At 41.5% G+C, this 21,624-nt stretch overlaps 1 protein-coding gene across 1 annotated transcript in view; it reads right to left on the bottom strand.

Annotated features, from left to right (window-relative positions):
• Positions 1 to 1,995: 1,995 nt before the first annotated feature.
• Positions 1,996 to 21,624, bottom strand: part of LOC134187411 (ubiquitin carboxyl-terminal hydrolase 47-like) — a 29,103-nt gene continuing 9,474 nt past the window's right edge. The window contains exons 8-19 of the mRNA XM_062655528.1: positions 16,633 to 16,889; positions 16,196 to 16,308; positions 16,020 to 16,138; positions 14,889 to 15,019; positions 14,788 to 14,835; positions 11,763 to 11,893; positions 11,637 to 11,703; positions 8,147 to 8,192; positions 7,105 to 7,178; positions 5,535 to 6,105; positions 5,071 to 5,393; positions 1,996 to 2,642 (exon numbers count right to left, since the gene is read on the bottom strand). Of these exons, the coding sequence (XP_062511512.1) occupies positions 2,175 to 2,642; positions 5,071 to 5,393; positions 5,535 to 6,105; positions 7,105 to 7,178; positions 8,147 to 8,192; positions 11,637 to 11,703; positions 11,763 to 11,893; positions 14,788 to 14,835; positions 14,889 to 15,019; positions 16,020 to 16,138; positions 16,196 to 16,308; positions 16,633 to 16,889 (2,348 nt within the window). The 3' untranslated portion in view covers positions 1,996 to 2,174. The remainder of the gene's footprint in view (positions 2,643 to 5,070; positions 5,394 to 5,534; positions 6,106 to 7,104; positions 7,179 to 8,146; positions 8,193 to 11,636; positions 11,704 to 11,762; positions 11,894 to 14,787; positions 14,836 to 14,888; positions 15,020 to 16,019; positions 16,139 to 16,195; positions 16,309 to 16,632; positions 16,890 to 21,624) is intronic.

The raw sequence follows: 21,624 nt of genomic DNA on the forward strand, positions 1-21,624 counted from the left end.
TATATATATATATATATATATATATATATATATATATATATATATATATATATATATATACATATATATATATATATATACATATATATACATATAGTATGCAGGCCCAAAGCAAGCAAATCAAAAGTGGTCTGGTCTAACGTGTGCTAACGAGCATGTGTAAAGGCAGCCTTGTATTTCAACTGCCCTGTGGAGCTGGAAATTGGTCTGAACGTTTGAGACTACCTCGATCTAGTCGACAATTGCAAAATGTGGAGTTTGCATGTATGTGATCAATAATGTATGTTGTCTTTTACTAACTAGATTACTTACTTGAAATGGAAGTAGATGAAATAGGCCTCTGGTAAAAGTTCACTGGCTTCTACGGCACTGGTATGTGTCTAGACACAGTAGACATATATTGTGTAATTTGAATAGACGTTAGACATGTGACAGTCTTCCATTTTACAGAAACAAATTTTTGAGCTTTTCCCTCTTTGAGCAAACTGCAACACTTGTTTCATGTCGGCCCCAGGTTTGGAACTCTGTTTCCTACACGTCGTTTTTAGGTACAAAACCGCAAATCGATCTTCAAGTGACCTGTATGTGATGAATTAGTTCCACAACCTGTCTTCTTATGTAACTTAGATCTGTATTATACTGCTAGATGTGTATAGGTGATAATATCCTATGATTAGCGTGATAGATGGCTTTTACAAGCACGAGGGGTGGGGTTATCTGCAGACGAGTGCGATAAACAGTGTGAGGGCATACATTAAAAATGATTTAGAGACCCAAGTAGTAAACAAATGAATTACAAATTTATTTAATTATAGACACAGATATACATATAACAAGTAAGTGAGCCTGTTGTTTGTCAGTCTGTCTGTCTGTTTGTCTGTCTGTATGTGACACCGTGTACAGACTGTCATTCTACCAAATCTTGGAATACAGAATATTGACAGTCATCACATGTACAAACATAATTCTTGTGTGTGTGTGTGTGTGTGTGTGTGTGTGTGTGTGTGTGTGTGTGTGTGTGTGTGTGTGTGTGTGTGTGTGTGTGTGTGTGTGTGTGTGTGTGTGTGTGTGTGTGTGATTAATACATCGATCACAGAAACTTAGCCAGTAGACTTCATCAAACGAATCAAACCATTCACGATTATATGATAAGAAGACAAGCTGTGGAACAAATTCATCACATACAGGTCACTTGAAGATTGATTTGCAGTTTTGTACCTCAAAACGACGTGTGGGAAACAGATTTCTAAACCTGGGGTCGACACGAAAGAAGTGTTGCAGTTTGCTCAAAGAGGGAAAAGCTCAACGATTTGTTCTGTAAAATGGAAGACTGTCACATGTCTAATGCAGTGAGGAAAATAACAGTAGGACATAGGACAATGTCCCACCAAATGTGTTGTTTGTTCGACCAAATACTGCACCAGTGTTGGGACGTGTTCGGACAAAACATCCATCTGTACACATATATCATAGTGTAAACCTTGTCTCTTAGCACGTGATGGTCTTTCCAATGGTGTAACTATTAATTTCATGAACTTAAGTGCCTCCTAGCATGCTTTATCCAGAGAAAACCTCAGCTGCCTTTAACGCCATTTCTCCCTTGGAAGTTGGTTGTAAAAATTACATGCAAAATGACTGCAGTAGGGGAGGCACTCAATATATGCGGCAGCCTTGCCTCGTACCCAGGCCCTCTTACACGCCCGGTGCGCAGGAGGGCCTGGGTACGAGCAGAGCCATATATATGGCTCTGGGTACGAGGCTAGCAGCAGCCTAGCCTCGCACGCCAGGCTCTTTCGCGCAGTTGCTGAAGTAAAACGCACGCGGATCATTTACCCAAGCAATCCGGTAAAAGCTCCTCCTCCTCGCGTGATTCATGCAAGTGCGTTTTAGTTCAGCGGCAGCCCGGCTTGGCTTGCGAAGCCATGACAACGTAATTCCAAGGTCCCGTATAAGATCACATATGGGACCAAAAAGAAATTCCAGACGAGACCCAGAACAAATAGTCTGTATTCGTCGAAGTACAGTATCACAAGATTGACGATTAGTTTGACGATGTCTGACTGAGTCTGACCAATGAAATATCAAAATGCAATACAAAGCTACCTTGTAACAACATATAAATGGTGTCAGGAAGAAACACATAGGTCAATGACATGTCAACTTCACCAAACGGACTAAACGAGAGTCACATCAGCTATTCCATCCATCTTGCCCTTTACCATTCGTTTAGGAGGACATGCTTTATACTCATCTGTATCACGAATACGACTAATAATATGACGGGCTGCTGCTGCTGTTGGTCGTGTAGCAGGATTATCTCTCATCAAGTGCTTACATAAAGCCCGAACATTTCTGTGGCGGATGAGTACGACTTGATCCATCCTTAGTTCACGATTTGGAGGAACAGCAGTGAAGAGCTCACATATGGTCACAGCCATACTGTACATGTCGGTCTTCTTGCTTTTTGGTGAAGTTGGAACATCATATCGCTCAGGAGGTGTGTATTGTGGACTGAGCAGACCAACTGAAAGTGAAGCATCTTGAAAACGAGCAGCTCCTAGATCACCCAGTTTGGCTCTCATTGTTGCAGTTACCAGGATGTTCCTTGGGCAGATGTCACCGTGCAGAATCTCCCGAGGTTGCTATGACATCACAGCAAACAGTAATGACAAAAGACAACAAACTCTATATTGATAGACTCATCTGTACAGCTACTAGCAAGTCTGTGTGAATATGAATCCTCACAAGGTCATATAAACCTAATGCGTGAAATTCAATTCACTACTGCTTTTACTTCCTGACTGATTTCATGGCTGCTATACAGAGGTGGCAATGTCTAGTTGTCTACGACAGTGCCAACAACTTGGTCGTCATTGCATGATGATTATATTCCAATGTGAAAGTCTGTCTTACTGTCTGCTTGCCTGATACCAGCCTAGCTGCCTGTTAGTCTTTCTGTCTGTCAATGTATCTTTTCTCGAAGATCATAAGCAATACAAGCTAACTCATAAATCTACACAACTTGTCTGTCAGTCTGTCTTTCCGTCTGTCTGTCTGCCTGCCTGCCTGCCATCCTGTCTCTCTGCCTGTCAAATCATCTATTTCTTACATCAAACTATGATACAATTCTGCAAAGAACTACAGTAATACAGCTAGACTAATGTTCATTGAAAAGCTAACATTACAGCAAACTAAATACTTATATATAACTACGTCTAATGAGGAGAACATTGGGTGCTGAGACAGTCGGGCCTCTCGGACCCACCACACAACATGCTAAGTTTCTTTGATATAACTTGAGCATTACACTTCTGTAATTGTATCTTTTGCTCCAAAAGTCTAATAGTTCTGCAGCATTTAATAAGTCCTCCTACTTCATCTGTCAAAAAGGCTGCCAGTTTCTGTAAGAATTTTCTTCCATCTCCCCATGATCCAGAATGTTCCATTACCAGTGGGACAACGTTGACTACTGAGCCTCCAGGTAGCTTGTGTTGTTCGTACTTGGATATTTTTCTGGCCTCTCTTCAGTTTGCTGCCTCAGCAGAGCTTGGGAAAACATCTGAGCTCCAAGGGTGTACCAACGAGATGTCAAGGTCAAGATTGGAACCCGACTCGGTATCAAACATGATAATATCGGGTCAGTCTGGCTGTCTGTCTGTCTGTCTGTCAATCACATATATTTGAACTTTTATCTATGATCCATTTTGCAATGCAGGGTACTATGTACTGTCCAACTACTAGTAGTATTCATCAACTAACTAAGCTAAAATTGAAATTCATGTAAAATAAAATGAGGATTACACTTAAAAACTACAGTGCACAAGCAAAGCCGCCAGTAACAGCTAGTGCCTAAAGTACTGGGTGGCAGAGGTCACATCTGTTGTCTTCAGACAGCAAAGATAGCTTTTTAGAGATGACTCTAGCATTACACTTCTGGAGCTGAATAGAAAAGCGTTTGAACCAGAAGTCGATCTGTCTGTCTGTTTGTCTGTCTGTCAATGGTAGCACTCGTATATTTTCGTAAATCAACAGTAACACATTCACACGTCATAGACTAAAAAATGTCCAGCGACCATCTAGGCCGCAAACAAAACACCATCTAGCTAACAACTGCTGAGAATACGAGTCAAACTCTACATGTCCACAACTAGAGAGTCTACTAAGTTTTCTAGCAATCATTCTAGCATTCGTTGCAACACCAGAGAGCAATTGAGAAGCTACGCCTCCACAAAATTTGAAGTTTCTTCCGTTTTTCTGTCCGTCCGTCTGTCTGTTTGTCTGTCTCTCTATATTACATATATTTTATAAATGAATGTATTACATTAATTACATCAAGATTACGCAAACTATTCCAATTATCCCAGAGGTACAGTATTTTGGAAGCTTGGTATGATAGTGCTCTAAAAGATATAACCAAAAGGCAAGTTTCTTGCCACTGTCTATGTGTCTCTGAGTCCTCCTAAAACAATGAACATGAGCCTGTACCATCTGTCTGCAAATGTTTTGCCCACCTGTTGGTCTGTTACCGGTCACCATTTTAGCATGCTGGTCCACCTACCTGTCTGTTTGTCTATTTGACTTTTATGCTAATGTACCAGTTATACAAACAGCTTAACTATTTTCTACTAATTAGTTTCATTATGTTTGTGAATGAGATTGTTTCAATTGAATGCTGCTCTTGCCGGAAAATGATTACTATTAATAAAAGCGCCCTTGTACAGATGCCAAACTTAATTCGGGGTATGTTACATGCACAAATATGGAATATATACTGACTTAAGAACTGTCTGCCCAGGGTTAACTGGCTGTGAACTGATCATTGATAACTGATCATTGATCGCTTTGTGCCTTAACGGGTTGTACTAATTATTTAGCTGATGTATAACTATTTGAAGACATTCTTCTGGATGACCTTAGGCTTCCCAGATAGCAGTTTCACAGCATGACACCTCAGATAATTCGTTTAAATGCAATGTCTGGGGGTAATAAAAGAAAGCAGCTGCCATATTTATTCAAATTCAAAAACATAACGTGATATAAGCTTCACATTAATTAGCTGCATGTTCTCACCATAGAATGAATGTAATCGAGTCCACACAAAGAATCGTGTGTCATGTCAATGTTTTCTCGTAAAGTGAGAGGTGCAACACCTCCTTGACATGCATCAATCACACCAGACATGGAGCCGCTATGTAATTCCATGATAATCCATGCCTTCTTCTCTTCTAACTCCAGAGTGACACCACAAACAGCAGCAATGTTTGGATGATGTATCTTCCATGCTACAGATGCTTCTTGTTGCACAAGTTGAATGTTGCGTTGAACAGCAGCCAAATGATCATACAACAGTTTGACAGCAACAGGACAGCCACACCAATATCCAACAAAAACAGCTACATCACAATACAGTTTACTAAGAGTACTCTACCAAATATGAAAAAGAAGACATATCACTAGTGTGCTACTGTTCGTTCACCACGCAGTTGGTTGCAATTAACTGAAAAGATACATGTGATAAACTACAAGCATCTCACCTCCATATGATCCACGTCCTAGTTCTGTACCAGTCAATTGAATGTCATGTGAAGGAATATTGAGAACTTCAGTTCTTAGTCTTTGTTCGTATCGTATAATTGCTGCTTCAGCATCTGAGAGTAACTCTTCAATGGTGGCTTTTTCTCTTTGCTCTTCATTTAGTAGTTGCTGAAGATTGTCCTTCTCTCGTTGTAATTGTTGTTGAAGGTCTTCTTTGTCTCTTTTCTCTCTATTAACTGCCTGTTCTCTTTGTACTTGCTCATCCCTCAAAGCATGCTGTAGATTGACAATACACTGTCTTAGTTCAACAACTTGCTGCCCTTGTTCAAGTAATCGTTGCTGTAACTCTTCTTTCTCTCTTCTCTTTTCACTAACTTCATTTTCTCTTTGCAGCCTCTCACCTCTCAATGCCGTCTGTAGGTCTGCACTTTGTTTTCTCACTTCAGCAATTTCTCTATCTTTTGCTGAACCTTCTTTTCTCAGTTGTTCTATATGTTGAATCAGCTCCTCTACTAACTGCTCATCTTTACCAGCCATTTGTCTTGAAGGTTTTTCTGTAGATGTAGTGGTCTGTGTAAAACAAAAAAATCTTTAAAATAATGTACTGTATACGTATACACCAAACTATGTTCTAAGTAGCAAATCTCACAAAATGACACACCCACGCAATAATCTGAGTACAGTATGACTCACAGTGGCGTAGCTAGAGTTCAAGACTTGGGCGCACACTGGAAAATTTTCTCAAATCTGTATTTCTACTCTTAATTTAGCCGTTTACCTTTTCCCTTGTTAAGCTTGATTCTTCTGTTTTTGTCTACTGCGGCAAACCTGTCTACACCTGCTTCCAAGTCTATCTTACTAGACATAGGTATCCCTTTCTATGGCCAAAAGCACTAGGCTATTTAATCTATTTTGTCTCATGCCAGCCCTACCTTAGCCTAAGGTAGGTCTTCAGTCTTTTCAAACATGAAACGAACGTTCACATGATGCGGTAGAGACACCTAATGTCAACACAATTTGTAAGACTTTGAGCAGGTCTACGAAAGCCTCCTTCACTGGCAAGAGATGGTATATCACGTCAGAGCGATTTTACTACCTTTTTGCTCTCTAGATAACATGCTGCAGACTCTGCCTGAAATGACACCATTTCATGATTAAGACCATAATGCTTAGCCAAGGGCTCTATAACTTTGACGTTAAGAAAAGAAGATGATCTTGGGCTACACGCACTAGCTGCCATCATCAAAGACCAACTTTCGACTAAAAAACATCGATGGAATTCACTAATTATCTGATCCAGTGTTGTGTTGTAAATTGAAATGCGATAACAGTTATCGATGTCTGTAGAATCTTCATTTCTTCGTGTGTTCCTGTTGTTTCCATTACAACAAACTCATCCATACGCGTAGGTTGATTGCAATTTCAAAATTTGAAAACATTGGTTGCAATTTGCAAACTATATATGATCAAAATTTAAAAAAATTGCCAAATCAGGAGCAGGCCCCCCATAGCTATGCCACTGGTATGAACTAGTACTACCAAACACCAATACAAAAGTAATCAGCTGACCCTCAGTCTTTGTGTCACTGGTGTAGAGAGATGAACATTTGCTGCTGCTGCTGCTGCTCTAGAGCTTGTACGACCTGGAAATACAAAAATCAAAATATTAAATTTTAAAAAATTAACATTTTACCATATCAAACTGTCACAGATTAGTAACATAACTCATAGTTGCTGATCATCAATGCCAAGTCAAAAGTTGTTACTAGCTACACCACTTGCTACAGGAAGTGTAGAACGAGTACTCAAAGTAGATATTTAATTAATACTCTTCTTCACAAACTGAAGACACGCGAGAGAACGGATTTAGTGATTATGCATAGCAACTGCTAATCAACCCTCACCAGAAGAAATCTAACACAGTTTGAGATCTGTTTGCTACGAAGTAAAAACAACACATACTACAGTATTTGTAGCATCATGCTTGCAGCAAAGAATTAATTAACAGTTGATACAGACTTCCTTTACGTGTATTTAGATCTCTATTACAGCTTGCCTTCTCAACGTTTACTGCAATGATTATCTACATACAACACACATTAGATGTATTCAAGCAGTACTTAGAGCTTGTATACAAGTGTTTGCATATATGAATCAAATATCTGTTTGCCAGACTCTATCACATTCAAATAATTACATGGGTGACGAACACTATAGTACTGTACTATGACTTGGAATCTACCTGCAGCCCACCATGACAAGTTGCTTAATTAAGAGAGCTGTCATTATTCAAATAAAATCAAACAATCCTTTTCATTCACCTTTATAGGCTTCTATACAACTGGTTGTGTATGTGACTCAAATATGTATCTCTGCTTGTCTGACTCAGATAATTGGTTATCTGACTCAAATAATTGCATGGGTGAGGAATATTACAGTACTGTACTTTGATTTGGAATCTGCCTGCAGCCCATGCTGACATAACTGTCATACAAATTAATCACAAATTAATATCAAGCAATTTTTCTCTTAATTAACTGGCAAAACATGCATGACCAGCTCTAGGGAGTAAACTGTAAACTCTATAATCATTGTCTACATTATGACTTACTGCTGTTAGGTACAACTGACACTAGAGATGCAGTTGGGGAACTCACCTGCACAGACGAAGTCACATTAAAAAACAAGTTATTATACTGTATAAGATGACAATTGGCAGGAAATTAATTTGGCGGTTTGCTAAAAGATTGACGGTAAAAGCATACTGGTGGATTCTATTTCGACAGTTGGACATCGTTGTTTGATAATTGATGTATATATAATATTTTCCACACGCACACGCTAGTTAAGTGACCACGCCATGGAGGAGTTTAATTAATGACTACGGAATTTAACTCTCATGACTCCACCTGCTTCATTGATAGCTTCACGGCCTCATTCTCATGTCTAAGCTCCTTGCTAGACAAGGTAGGCACAACAGACGGCAGGCAGGAGTTATCACCTTGTGGCCTCATCTGCGTGATGTACTGCCACATCACCATGATGCCTAATCCACGCAGGTGATGACGTCAGCATATCCCCCAATGGCAAATCTTATATTGGTGCTCATTAAAAATCTGCCAATCCGCCAAATAAATTGCCCGGTATCTTATATCTTATACGGTAAAACATCAACACACACGCGCACGCGCACAGACACACAGACACACAGACACACAGACACACAGACACACACACACACACACACACACACACACACACACACACACACACACACACACACACACACACACACAGTTGCCACTACAATTTCTTGCATGACAATTTATATATTCTATACACAAACAAATAACTTGTAATTTTTTGTAATCCTTGTTCCTTCCATTAAAATCAAAACATGTAGTTACACTAAGACCTCGGTTATCCGGCCCTCAAAGTGCACCTTGATCTACTGGGCAGTCCCAGCAATCACGTGTGAAAACATTTTTACATAAACGTGCATGCGCGATTTTGCATCCACGGAAATGGCGACCAGTAAGCAGAGGAGGTCTGTCCGTACACTTGAGAAAAGATAGAAATCATAAGAGAAATTGAGAAAGGGAAGTCTCAATGTCGTGTAGCTGAGATTTTGAACTGCTGAAGTCAACTGCTGGAGACATTTGAAAAAAACGTGAAAAGATCAGTTGCCACGTGTTCGGTGCAGAGGACCCGACTGTCACCAAGCGGTGGTGTATTGTACGCGGATCACAGTTTCCTCTCTTGGATGACGCGCTATCGGTGTGGTAATTGACCCTCTGAGATATGGATATTTCCCAGTTATGGACAGTGCCCAGTCCCGTGGTGCCCGGATAACCGAGGTACTAGTGTAAATATAATCTTATATATAATTGTGAACAAATTTCTGTCTGTGTTGCGATGGATGCCTAAAGTGCTAAACCTGAGGTTGCCACCTCCCCACCAAAAATTCATAGGCGAATGTCACTTATGGTGACACGCCCACCTAGCCTTGTTGGAACCATGCCCACTACTGTTCAGGGTGCATTCGATTTGCCCATTCCAACCATTTTGGAATATTAGGAATACGGGAATAATAATCGTTCGATTTGCATTCTGGAATGATCGGTTTACTATTCCGAGACTCCTTCGTCGACCAGTTTACTCGGTTTATAGGTTTACTAGAGATGTCAGAATGAAAGAAATACCTGTTTGTTTTGACCAAACTGCAAACCATACATGCACAATAGCTCGTCAGCCATGACAACAGACGTGCAGAAACTACCGCACAAGTGCCACGCACTTCAACAACACACTTGTCATTCCGGAATGCGGTTTGAGTTGAACGAGTGTTCAATTCGGAATGACTTATTCTCTTCATTCCAGAATAGCTGGAAAGGGCAAATCGAATGCACGCCAGAATTTCAGTAGACAAATCAGCCTTTGCAAGCTATGTTCTTTATTGTTGTTTTAGCAGCAATCAGTACTGTACATCTAATCTTTATAACACAAATCACTTGCATAATGATTGCTACAATTTACACATGTACTGCACTTGCTACAAGTTTGGGATCTTCTATTTCTGAGTCAAAGTGCTGGATATCTCCATCGCTCAACACCTCACGATCCATGAAGAAGCTACTAAAGTTTTAGCTTTTATCTATTCTGCACACAGCCGAGTCTGTTAACGCATCCGGGTTTGGCTTTAGCCTCGTAAGGCAAACAACCACCGGAACGTCATTAACGGGATGCTTGATCACAAAACTATGGTATCAAAGATTCCAAAACCGTTCTGCAAGAAGTAAACTGGGCATAAGGTAGAAGAATAACACCCACACAAAACTTGGAGACGCTGCGCTCGTGAGATAGCCATGACATATTCAACAATCTATTTATTCATAAGCCCACCTGCATTTTTGTATGAGGGTTTTACACAAAAAATTCGTAAACTATGAATGTATTCATAGGTGTGGCAACCCTGTAAACCAATCATCATAAAATTTGAGATGGTACTTCAGCTTAGGTCTTGCAAATAACATAAGCACAGTAATTGGACTGAGCCATTGGCCGTTAAGTTGTAAAACGAAATATACAAGTAAGTATCCGATATCAGTAGTGGGTCTGAGATTGAAATTATAACGCTCGCCAAAAACAGCCTTTGTACTGCAGAGATCCGGAAAAATGACCCTCCCTCCTCTTTACCCGACAATGTGAACGTGGGTCTCCACTTCACTTCGAGGATGACTCACCCCTTGGCACCCGAGATATGGAGGCACCCACCGGTGCACCCTATTAGACATATGTGATCTATAGTATATAGCAACAGAATTGTGTGGTGTGCTCTACAGAGGAAACTTGCGCCCTATTAGACAAATAACATTTCTAGGGCGTGTTTGATTGACCTCTTCCAGCCTCTTCCAGAACTGGAAGACAGGTGGGAAATGGAAGATGCGTTCGATTGACAATCTTCCTTTACCGAAAGTCTCTTTCAGCTCATGATGCTGGAAGAGATGGCGTGAAGATCAATTTGACAAAATCAAAGTGACGACGAAACTCTTGACCAGAAAAGCTGCACGCAGTGACCTCACATGTGCGTGTGTGTGTGTGTGTGTGTGTGTGTGTGTGTGTGTGTGTGTGTGTGTGTGTGTGTGTGTGTGTGTGTGTGTGTGTGTGTGTGTGTGTGTGTAACACCACCGACTTGCGTCTATCATATGTGTACCTCAGGATTGTTCACTAGAAGCTCATAAACCTTTGCTCTGAACTCCCCTGGTGCTAGAGCTCGAACATCCTTCCCTACTAGCTTTGTATCATCCGAGAAAGCTGTAAAGGTGGCTTCTAGATGTGTCGCTTCAAACTCCTGGTTGTTAGAGTAAACATGAAAAATTCTAAATTGGCTAACCCTAACCCATGAACATGCGCACACACGCACATGGATGCACACACGCACACACACACAGACAGACAGACAGACAGACAGACAGACAGACAGACAGACACACACACACTCACATGCACGCACACAGACACACGCACTTGCACACACACACACACACACACACACACACACACACACACACACACACACACACACACACACACACACACACATTTTCCTCCTTTTGTATCTCCCGCCGTCTCTCCTCACTGAGTGGCACGGATTCCTCCTCACTGTCCCTACATAGACATCACGATTAGATAAAAATTTCTATTTATGTGTGTGGTGTGTGGCTTGCCTATAAAAGATGACAGCCCCGTCATCGTATATATACAACGGCCAGACATTGAGTACGGTCACATTCGGATTCCAGTCTAGCTTCTCTTGGATTTCAAGGAGTGAGACGTCACAAGGAAAGGAGCCACGGCCCTAAACATAAACACTGTTTGTAATTGCCGTATTTCAACTTTTACAAGCGCACACTCAAACAGTGACAAGTGGGTACACACGCATGCACGCACGCACGCACACATGCATGCACACACACACACACACACACACACACACACACACACACACACACATACACACACACACACACACACACACACACACACACACACACACACACACACACACACACAGTTATACAGAATTAAAATTAAATGTGTAAGACAGCAATAACGTTGCTGCTCTTGTCTGGTTATGAGTTTTCAGCTAACAGTGATGTCTTGATCTGTAGAAGTCTTGATACAATTGTATCAAGTAACTTTGGTATTCAGTATTACTGTGAAACACACGCACTCTAGTACACATTATTAGTCTGATAGCTCTCCGATTTCTCATAAAAATCATTAGCAGGTTTTAGATCAGTAGACTAAACAATCATCAGCAAACACATTGGCACTCGTCAAGCTAACACTTCTGATCTCTTGCTGCCCAACGTTGAAAAAAGTCAAGCCCTAACAGCCACATTGCAATAAATGCATGGCAATAATAATACCCAAGGCGAGAAAGCGACTAAACACGCTAGGGTTAGATTGTTATCGCTCGTAAAGCATGTGATAAATTGTCACGAGAGCCAATGCCGTCGATTATGTGTTCCAATGACGTTGCTATGTCAACAACACAACACAGGAAACAGAGCGATTGCTAATGAATACAGCCAAAACGTGCTTGAATGGCGTCGGACCAGCATGAAACTTAGCAAAAGTATACTTCATGTACATTCAGACATAGCCGCAGTTTCGAATGGTACGTAGTTCCAGTTTAGTATGCATTTCTGCCGGATATTCGTTCACCTTCAAAACCAGCATAGACAATGGCTGCTGATTGTTTAGGAAACGTGTCTAATGCTGCTAAATGAGAAAGTCGATTGCAATACGTTTACGATGAATCTTGCCACTCAATGTGTCAGTCCTCTTCTCATGTTCTTCTAATTAATTGGCTCTGACTTACATCCCTATCTGCCCCACGTACGCCAAAGGTCTGGCCATGCGAGACTACAAAGCTATGGCATGCGGAGGGTTTGCACTGTAGTGCTTCTTCATTACCCGAGGCCCACATATCCAGGCTAAGGGTATAGTAGTCGTCTGGCGGGATAGGTGGGTCCATGTCTAAGTCGGGCATGCGCACTTGAGCCAATCTTAAGTGAGGTATATTTACGTCGTAGCTATTGCGTGTAACATACCTTCAAGTGCCCTGGCAAGGAAATCAACTTCAGTTGCCACTCAGCCCTTCTTAGCAATGTTCATAGATTGTGGATGCGCAAGTTTCATGGACGAAACTACAGAAAGTCTGTCTAGTCAGGCATCGATTGACATGCACGGACCAATGTTGTTGATTCGCAAGAAGCCATGACTGGACTAGAGTAGATTCTAGGTACTACACTTCTCGGAAATTGTCACAAGAGGTGTGCTTTCCGTGTCACGGGAAGATCATCCAGGACTATCAATGGCAGCACATACGGGACTGCAATTACCACAAGTATGTACGGAGCTAGGCTATTTATTCCACGTTCTTTTGAGCCTGGATTTGTGGCTAATGTCACCTTTACTAAGGAATACCGTATTATGTTTCAGTACTGTAGTATGGAATTCTCATACATTCCCTAGCTGTCAAACTTTGGACTCCTATTACCGTTTCTGAGCGTGGCGCACTCCTACTGGAGCGTGGTGTTGTGCCACGCTGCCATGCTGTAGCGAGAACCCTGCACCGTATTTATACTCGATTAGCGCAGGTGAAAATGAAGCTATTCCGACCATTAGACAAGTGGTGTCATTTCGGACCAATAGACAAACGTGATGTCCTCATAAGGCTTCACCTCTCTTTGTTTGGTAGCTGCTAACAAGAATTCTGCCATCGGGCGTCCATCTTGTACATGGTGTTTAGTCCTTTGCTTTACATAAGGGTTTAGCACATAGAAACAACGCCTAGTCTACATTTGCATGTGCAAGTTTACCACCAACACCCAGGTGTCTAGAGAGCAAAGGTGCTGGATCCAGGCGCCATGCGGTACGTGTAGCTGCATCTGACTTGTAACATTTTGCTTCTTACCCAGTGTTTCTGCATAGTGGTTTTGCAGTCTGACAGTTTGAATTCTTGGTGTGCGTGGCTGAGCAGCCGCGCCATTGTAGCAAAATTCAATATTGTCATCTTCAACAGAAATTTGGCACTCTACGGGAATTTGCAAAGGGGAACATGCATTGTCCACGACAGCACATCTGTTTGTATAAATTTTTGAAATAAAAATTTACACTGGTTTGGGGAGTGGTTTAGGATCATACCTTAGGACCATACCTTTTGTAAACCATTCACTTTTGGTGTACTGACTGAACCTAGCCTCTACAATCACACTGACCAGACTGATAGTAGGGTATGGATTACATTCTTAACTTAATTACTAGGCAACAAATCCAATTACAATACTATAGGTATGCAATTAGGGACTCATGATTGACAAGTCTCCATCTTCACCCTCATTATCGCTGTTGATAAATGTTCCACGGGTATGAACAGACAGATTATCTGTGCCTAGCCAGTATGTTGAAGGCGTAGCGAGTATGTTGAAGGCGTAGCGGGAGTGAGGGAGGGAGTGAGGGAGGGAGTGAGGAAGATACACAAATAAACACAGTATATACATAAAACCCATAAATAAAACCAAAATATTATAACCAATACTAAATCAACCCCATTAACTGAATATCCAAAACGGTTTGATACATTTTTAACACTAACAGTGTTATGGGTAAGGCTTGTTTATCCACTAAACCCTGTTTGTATGTCCATCATTTCATTGTCCATTTGACTATACGACTACTCACTTTAGCAAACTCCACTCTTTCAACTGGAATACCACTGGCACAAGAAATCTACAAGAAACAACATGAAACATCAAACAATTCCACACATAATCTCACAACACCTTCTGTTTCAACTCTAAAGGAGACGACAGCTCGAGAACGACTTCTTGAAAAGGTTGCAGAGTGTACGTCGATGGACACCACCTCCGTGCAAACAATGACATGTGTGATGGCCCTTGTAGAGGTTCAGGTCCTGACAATACAATAAATTCCATACAAACAAGAAACACACAGGAATGGCAGTACAGTAGAACCATGCCTTGCAACCACCCTGAAACTAGAACCACCCCAAAGTACAACCAGAATTACAAGCTTTTCGGTTCAAGGATCTCTGTAATACACTGTGTTCTTGGCAATACAACCACCTCAGAATTGTGAACAAACTTTTATGGTCCCTCCGATCATTCTTAGCCCTCACAATTGCAGTCAAGCACATGTGTACCTCATCGGTATTCCTGAATAAAGCGTAAGAAAATGGCGGCGTCAAGCTCTGCAAAATCCGTGAAGAAGAGAAAAACTGTTGCTGGAAGAGAAATGGAGACTAGTTGATGAGAGTGATAGAAAAAGTCGGCGGCAACTCACTACAAAGTTTGGTATTGGAAAGACGTGGCAAAAGGAAAGACCTGGTTCAGGGGCATAGCGTGACCTCTAGAACGAAGAGAGGGCTTAGCTTCACAATGCTATGGGGCACGTCCGCTTTTATGGACACGCCTACTTTTATTGGCTTCTAATTGGCTGATAGGATAGAATCAGTAGCAGGTCTAGACTGGAAAAAGGGTGGTGTATATACTCTATACAGCTTTGGCCCTCACACATATTTACAGTCCACAACTTCTATGACAATGCCTACAAATGATGGGGCTATAGTCTGGTCTAGTCCATGCAAGGCTACGCCCACGCCTGGTTTGTACGTGACGTCTTGTGACTTCTATATACAGTAGAACCCCACCTTACTCTAGTCATTCTTATGTTATGGACATTGTACCATAGAAGTTTGTTAATTAATGATGTACTTCATGATGTCCCATGTGAATAACAGACGTGTGTTACAAGCAATATCCGAGTTCTAGTAATGTAGGTGTGGCCTACACACTGCCACACAGACTCAGAACAAATACCACCTTAGAAATAGGACCCAACAAACCTAAAGGTGGTTCCACAATTCCAGGGTTCTACTGTAACAGTATTCTTACCATTAAGCACTTCAACAAACATTTCCCAGTTGCTGTATATTGAGATGTCGGTATCAAAGACATGATCGTTCAATAGGATGGTTCCTGGATTTCTCCGCATCTTTTTGCGTATTCGTAGTCTAGACAGTAATGGATGCATGTGAGCAATGTGTGTATATGTTATAAATTGCATGTACCGATCAAATGAAGTCTCAATGCCGTGTTTCTCCAGTTCGGGTAACATTTCTTCTTTACATTTGCCAACTGTCATCTTCTTTGATATAATCCAGTCAAAGAGAAATTTACTCGGCTAGAAGGAAGAAAAAGATTTGTTAAGAGCAGTGGGCATGCATACACATTGTGTGTGTGTGTGTGTGCACGCGTGTGCATGTGCGTGTGTGTGTGTGTGTGTGTGTGTGTGTGTGTGTGTGTGTGTGTGTGTGTGTGTGTGCGTGCATGCGTGTGTGCGTGCATGCGTGTGTGTGTGCATGCGTGTGTGTGTGTGTGTGTGTGTGTGTGTGTGTGTGTGTGTGTGTGTGTGTGTGTGTGTGTGTGTGTGTGTGTGTGTGTGTGTGTGTGTGTGTGTGTGTGGTGTGTGTGTAACACCACTGACTTGTGTCTATCATATGTGTACCTCAGGATTGTTCACTAGAAGCTCATAAACCTTTGCTCTGAACTCTCCTGGTGCTAGAGCTCGACCATACTTTACTACCAGCTTTGTATCATCCGAGAAAGCCGTAAGGGTGTCTTCTAGACGTGTCGCTTCAAACTCCTGGTTGTTAGAGTAAACACAAAAAATTCTAAATTGGCTGGCAGGTTGCCCAACATGCTGCTCCAACTTCTGTTTGAGATCTGACAAAGTGATACGTCGATCGACTTTCAGTGTTATGGCTAAAGAACATAGATAAACAAAAGTTAGAAACATTAGTGAGTAACAGACAAACAAAAGACAGACAGACAAATACTCATACAGATAAAAACAAATAAGACAAACAAAATCTCGAGTTCAGTACATGATTGACAATTCTTCAATCAAGCAGAGCCGTAGCCAGGATGAGGCAAAGGCCTCCTCTGATTTTTACGGCGTGTCACAAAAATTAAGCTGCAGCCATAACTTTTGAAGTAGCCACTCTGGTGTGTACAGGGTTCGAGCCAGGATTTTTGGAAGGAGTAGCGGTATGGGCATGGCACATAAGTCTGGCACTTAGGAGTGGCATGTACATGTTGTCTGTGCAAATTTCTGAAACAAACAGTTCTGCTGGTTTGGGGAGTGGTTTAGGATACCTTTCGTAAACCGTCCGCTTTTGCTGTACAGTTTACTGACTGAAACTCAGCGTCTACAAATCACACTGAGTGATAGTAGGGTATAGATTACATTCTTAACTAAGTGTTTCTCATTACTATTACTAGGCAACAAATCCAATTACAATACTATAGGTATGCAATTAGAGACTCATGATTGACAAGTATCCACCTTCTCCCTTATTATCACTGTATAAACGTTTGAACAGACACACTATCTATGCCTAGCCAGTATGTAGGAGGCCGTAGCAGGTTTGTTGAAGGCATAGCGGGCCGCTACGCCTTCGCACGCCTGGCTAGAACCCTGGTGTACTCACCTATGACAAAGAGCTGCTTATTTTATAAGTTTCTAGGTATTATTGGTTTTACAAGAGCATTCGAATTTCGCTCTTTTGCAAGCTCAACTTGAAGACAATTTTTACTAGCTCGCTCTAGGCACTAGCCCTAAAAGTTTTTAGTGTAAAAATGCCTGGTACTTCAGCACAGGCAACAGACAAGAGAAAGTTCGCGGCTCTGGCGTACAGCTCAAGCTGACCAATAACCAGGACCAAAAAGATGCTGTATACAGTACCAGAGGCTGCTACGAAACTGGAGTTTAGAATGGTGACAACACTCTCTAGACAGAGGGAAATGTAAGAGAATCAATATCTTTTCATATTTTCGGCAGGTAAACAAGCAGAACATTTTGCTGCCATGTGCTAGATTGCCATAATTGTGGTAAATGTGTCTGTTCCTGTAGACTGAAACATCCGAGATCTGACAGTGACGGATCTGCATGAAGACACCTCACAACTGTAGGTGGATCATAACGTATAGGTGTTACCCATCCATGCAAGACATGGTCAGCAGAATTCAGTGTCAGACAGTGGATGCACATACAAGGGATGTACTTGCAGCCAGTGTTGAAAGCCCAGTAGCTGGTCTGGTACTCCAAGGAAGTGGACCAGATTCAAGAGTCATCAACCATGCAAGAAAGGCTAGACGATATTATAGTGAGCGAAATACAATTCAAAAAAATGCGCTCCAAATACACACCATATGTTCCCAAGGAAAGGCCAGAATGGGCGGTATTCACGAGATTGGGAAGGAAAACACCCATGTCTGAAATAAGCACAAGTCCCGTCTCCTCTATTTTTAGGTCTGGCTACGGCCCTGAATCAAAGACACAGCTCTTTTGAGATCCCTTCAAGGAACGGGCTCAGGAGCCTGGCTAGATGCTATTCCCACCTCAAGAAAGCTTGCAATTTCTCCTAAATTATTCCACTTGGCAGCATTAATGTGCCATTGAGGTTGGGTCTACGTTTGCTACTGCCTCAATTTATAATTGAATGTGATTGCGGAAAGACACTGGACACCAGTGGATACTACCTCATCTTGCTTGTAAGACAGGAGGGATCCATCCAGTTTGGTCACACAACTCAACGGTCTCTGCTTGGTCCGAATCTTTGAAAAGTGTGTAACTTCCTCACAATATTGAGCCAAGAGACTGTTACAGCAGCTTTCAATCCACATCAGACATAGATGTCCATAATGCAACTGACTTCAACATTGAACTTGACATCTCTCTGGCACACCCGTGGAGCTCAGAAGTAATTTCACTTGCAGCCACAACGGATGGATCAGCAGCTTCAAAAAGGGAAGAAAAGAAGATAGAGAAGTACAGCAAAAAAAGAAACACTGGTGGAGGTTCTCCTTGCTTGATTCCCTTGGTTTTCAAACATTTTGGACGTTGGGGAATAGCGGAGAGAATTTTCTCCACCAGATCTCACTAAGATCACATGATGAAGATAAAAAGCTGAATCGATTCAATTTAAAACGTACTGGCGGCAAATACTGTCAATAACATTAGAACGTTGCAATAGTTTTGTTTTAGCTAAAAAGATTGACAGGATAGTATGCAGTAATGACTCTGTAGATGATAGCTATAACATCAGATGGCTGTTCATTAGTTTTTCTTCTACAACCATTATGGTTGTTTACCTTGAACTCTTAGTGATATATGTAGCCTTTTCTGTATTAGCGTTAATGTTTTAATTAAATGTTCTTTGACAGACAGACAGACAAACAGACAGACAAACAAACATACAAATGTCAATTGCACACTAGATAACTGAGCACTGTAAAAATGGCCCTATCAGTCGTAGATAGTTTTGATCTAAACAGACACATAGACAGACAGACAGACAGACAGACAGACAGACAGACAGACAGACAGACAGACAGACAGACACACTGTTTTTTCGCAAGTTGCATATCCATCATCACAGGGACCTGAGGAACAGATACATCAGTACAGAAAAAAGACCCGACATCGCCTTTTCGACTCAGACACCGGATACAACATCAATCTTGACATTTCCCTTGCCCACCTGTGGAGCAGTGACATCTTCCTCACATCTGCTGGTGTTGATGGTGCCGCTGCGGAGAGAAGCGCAGACAAAAAGAGAGCAAAATACAACAACAACAATTACCAGGAGGTTCAATCGTCAGTGCAATTCCATTAGTAATGGAACACTTTGGAGCACGAGGGATTGATGGATGAAAATTCTTAAAAAGATAGCCAAGAAGTTATCAGATGAAGTCAGAAGACTACATGCGGCAGAGTTTGTGACTTCTGGAGCAAACTCCAAAAGTGCAATGCCAACGTCATCTCTAAGAAGTCATCTTCACTGACTGGAGACCACAGAAGTGACTCTTATGTCACTCAGTACGTTAGCCACTAGCTGACACTGAAGGCTTTGCACGTAGTATAGCTGCTTTACAAACACTGCTAGTGTAGTTGGAAAGCATATTATTTGCATTGCAAAAACGTATGATAGATAAATATTCAAATAAATGTGATTGACAGACAGACAGACAAACAGACAAACAGACAGACAGCCCTATTGGCTTGGGTAGTATTTAGTTGCTTTGCTTAGATGGTGTATAATAGTTCAATGTTTAAAAATATATGTATTGACAGACAGACAGACAGACAGACATTGGTTTACAGACAGACAGACACTCTATGGTTTCATACAGACTGTTCTTGTACATACAGTCCGCGTCAAAACTATTGACACATTTCCGGTTTACTTGTACTATTTTTGGAAAATTTTCTTGTTTTGCTTTTTATTAAGAAACCGTGCCAATTGTTTCTCAAACAGCTGAAAAGTAGTCACATGAGCTATTCCATAGTATGCGCATCCGCGTAGAGACTTTTCCATCATCAAACGAGTTTGAAAGACAACGCCTCAATAATCTGTTACTATACCGCTCCAGTAATAGGAAACCATCTAAGATCTGCCAACTTTTACGTGTTTCTCACTCTACTGTTTACTGAACTCTCCAAAGACTGGACACTCGAGAAGGAATTCAAAGCAGAACTTCCCGTGGAAGACTAAAAACTAGCTGAAAACCATCGAACAGCTTCAATTAGTGAACATGACACAACAAGGAACAACAAATCAGCAAACAAACTTGCACTTTAGCTTGCAGTGCAGGAAGTTGTCTTCATGCACTTCTTCCACCAGCAGAAAAAACTTCATGACGCAAGTATTGCTACACGATGTGTAAAAATTTAAAATTCTGCTGCTAGTGAAGCTAGAAAAACGAGACTCTGAGCGTCACGGTTCTCGATTGGCCCGCCAGCTCACCAGGTCTTGTACGAAGGAGAAAACTTCATCAAGCGGCGTGTTGAGCTTCATAGGCCTGAAAAAGTTCATGAACTGGAAGACACAATCCAGGCGGAATGGCACTTGCTCACGCCTTGTGATCTGTTGCCACTGAACGCACGTCTAGCCGAATGCGCCTTTGTCTAGAGCTAGGATAGAATGATATCAAAATATCAAAAATGAAAGGACAAAAGCTACTGATGCGCACTTGTGAGTTTCCAAAAGTCCAGCAAACCTACGAACATATACAATAGTTCTCTTCTATCTAAAACCGTACATGACCTGAAAACGGATGCGTTTCTGCTCACGCTACCCATGACCACGCCTCCAAGCGTAAATGTGTCAATAGTTTTAATGCAGAGTGTACATGTATGCTTGAATTTCTAAAAAAACAAAACAGTCCTTGCAAACAATGAAGTCATAGATTAACTAATGGCCTTGGTCTTGAATGTCAAAGTCAAACAGACAGACAGACAGACAGACTACAAGATAGAGAAGTACAGCAAAGAAGGCACACTGGTGGAGGTTCTCCTTGCTTGATTCCCTTGGTTTTCAAACATTTTGGACGTTGGGCGAATAGTGGAGAGAAGTTTCTTCACCAGATCTCACTAAGATCACGTGCTGAAGATGAAAGCTGAATTTGATTGAATCTAAAATGTATTGGCGGCGAA

The sequence above is a fragment of the Corticium candelabrum genome, chromosome 11 (genome assembly GCF_963422355.1).
Source record: "Corticium candelabrum chromosome 11, ooCorCand1.1, whole genome shotgun sequence".
Lineage (NCBI taxonomy): Eukaryota > Metazoa > Porifera > Homoscleromorpha > Homosclerophorida > Plakinidae > Corticium > Corticium candelabrum.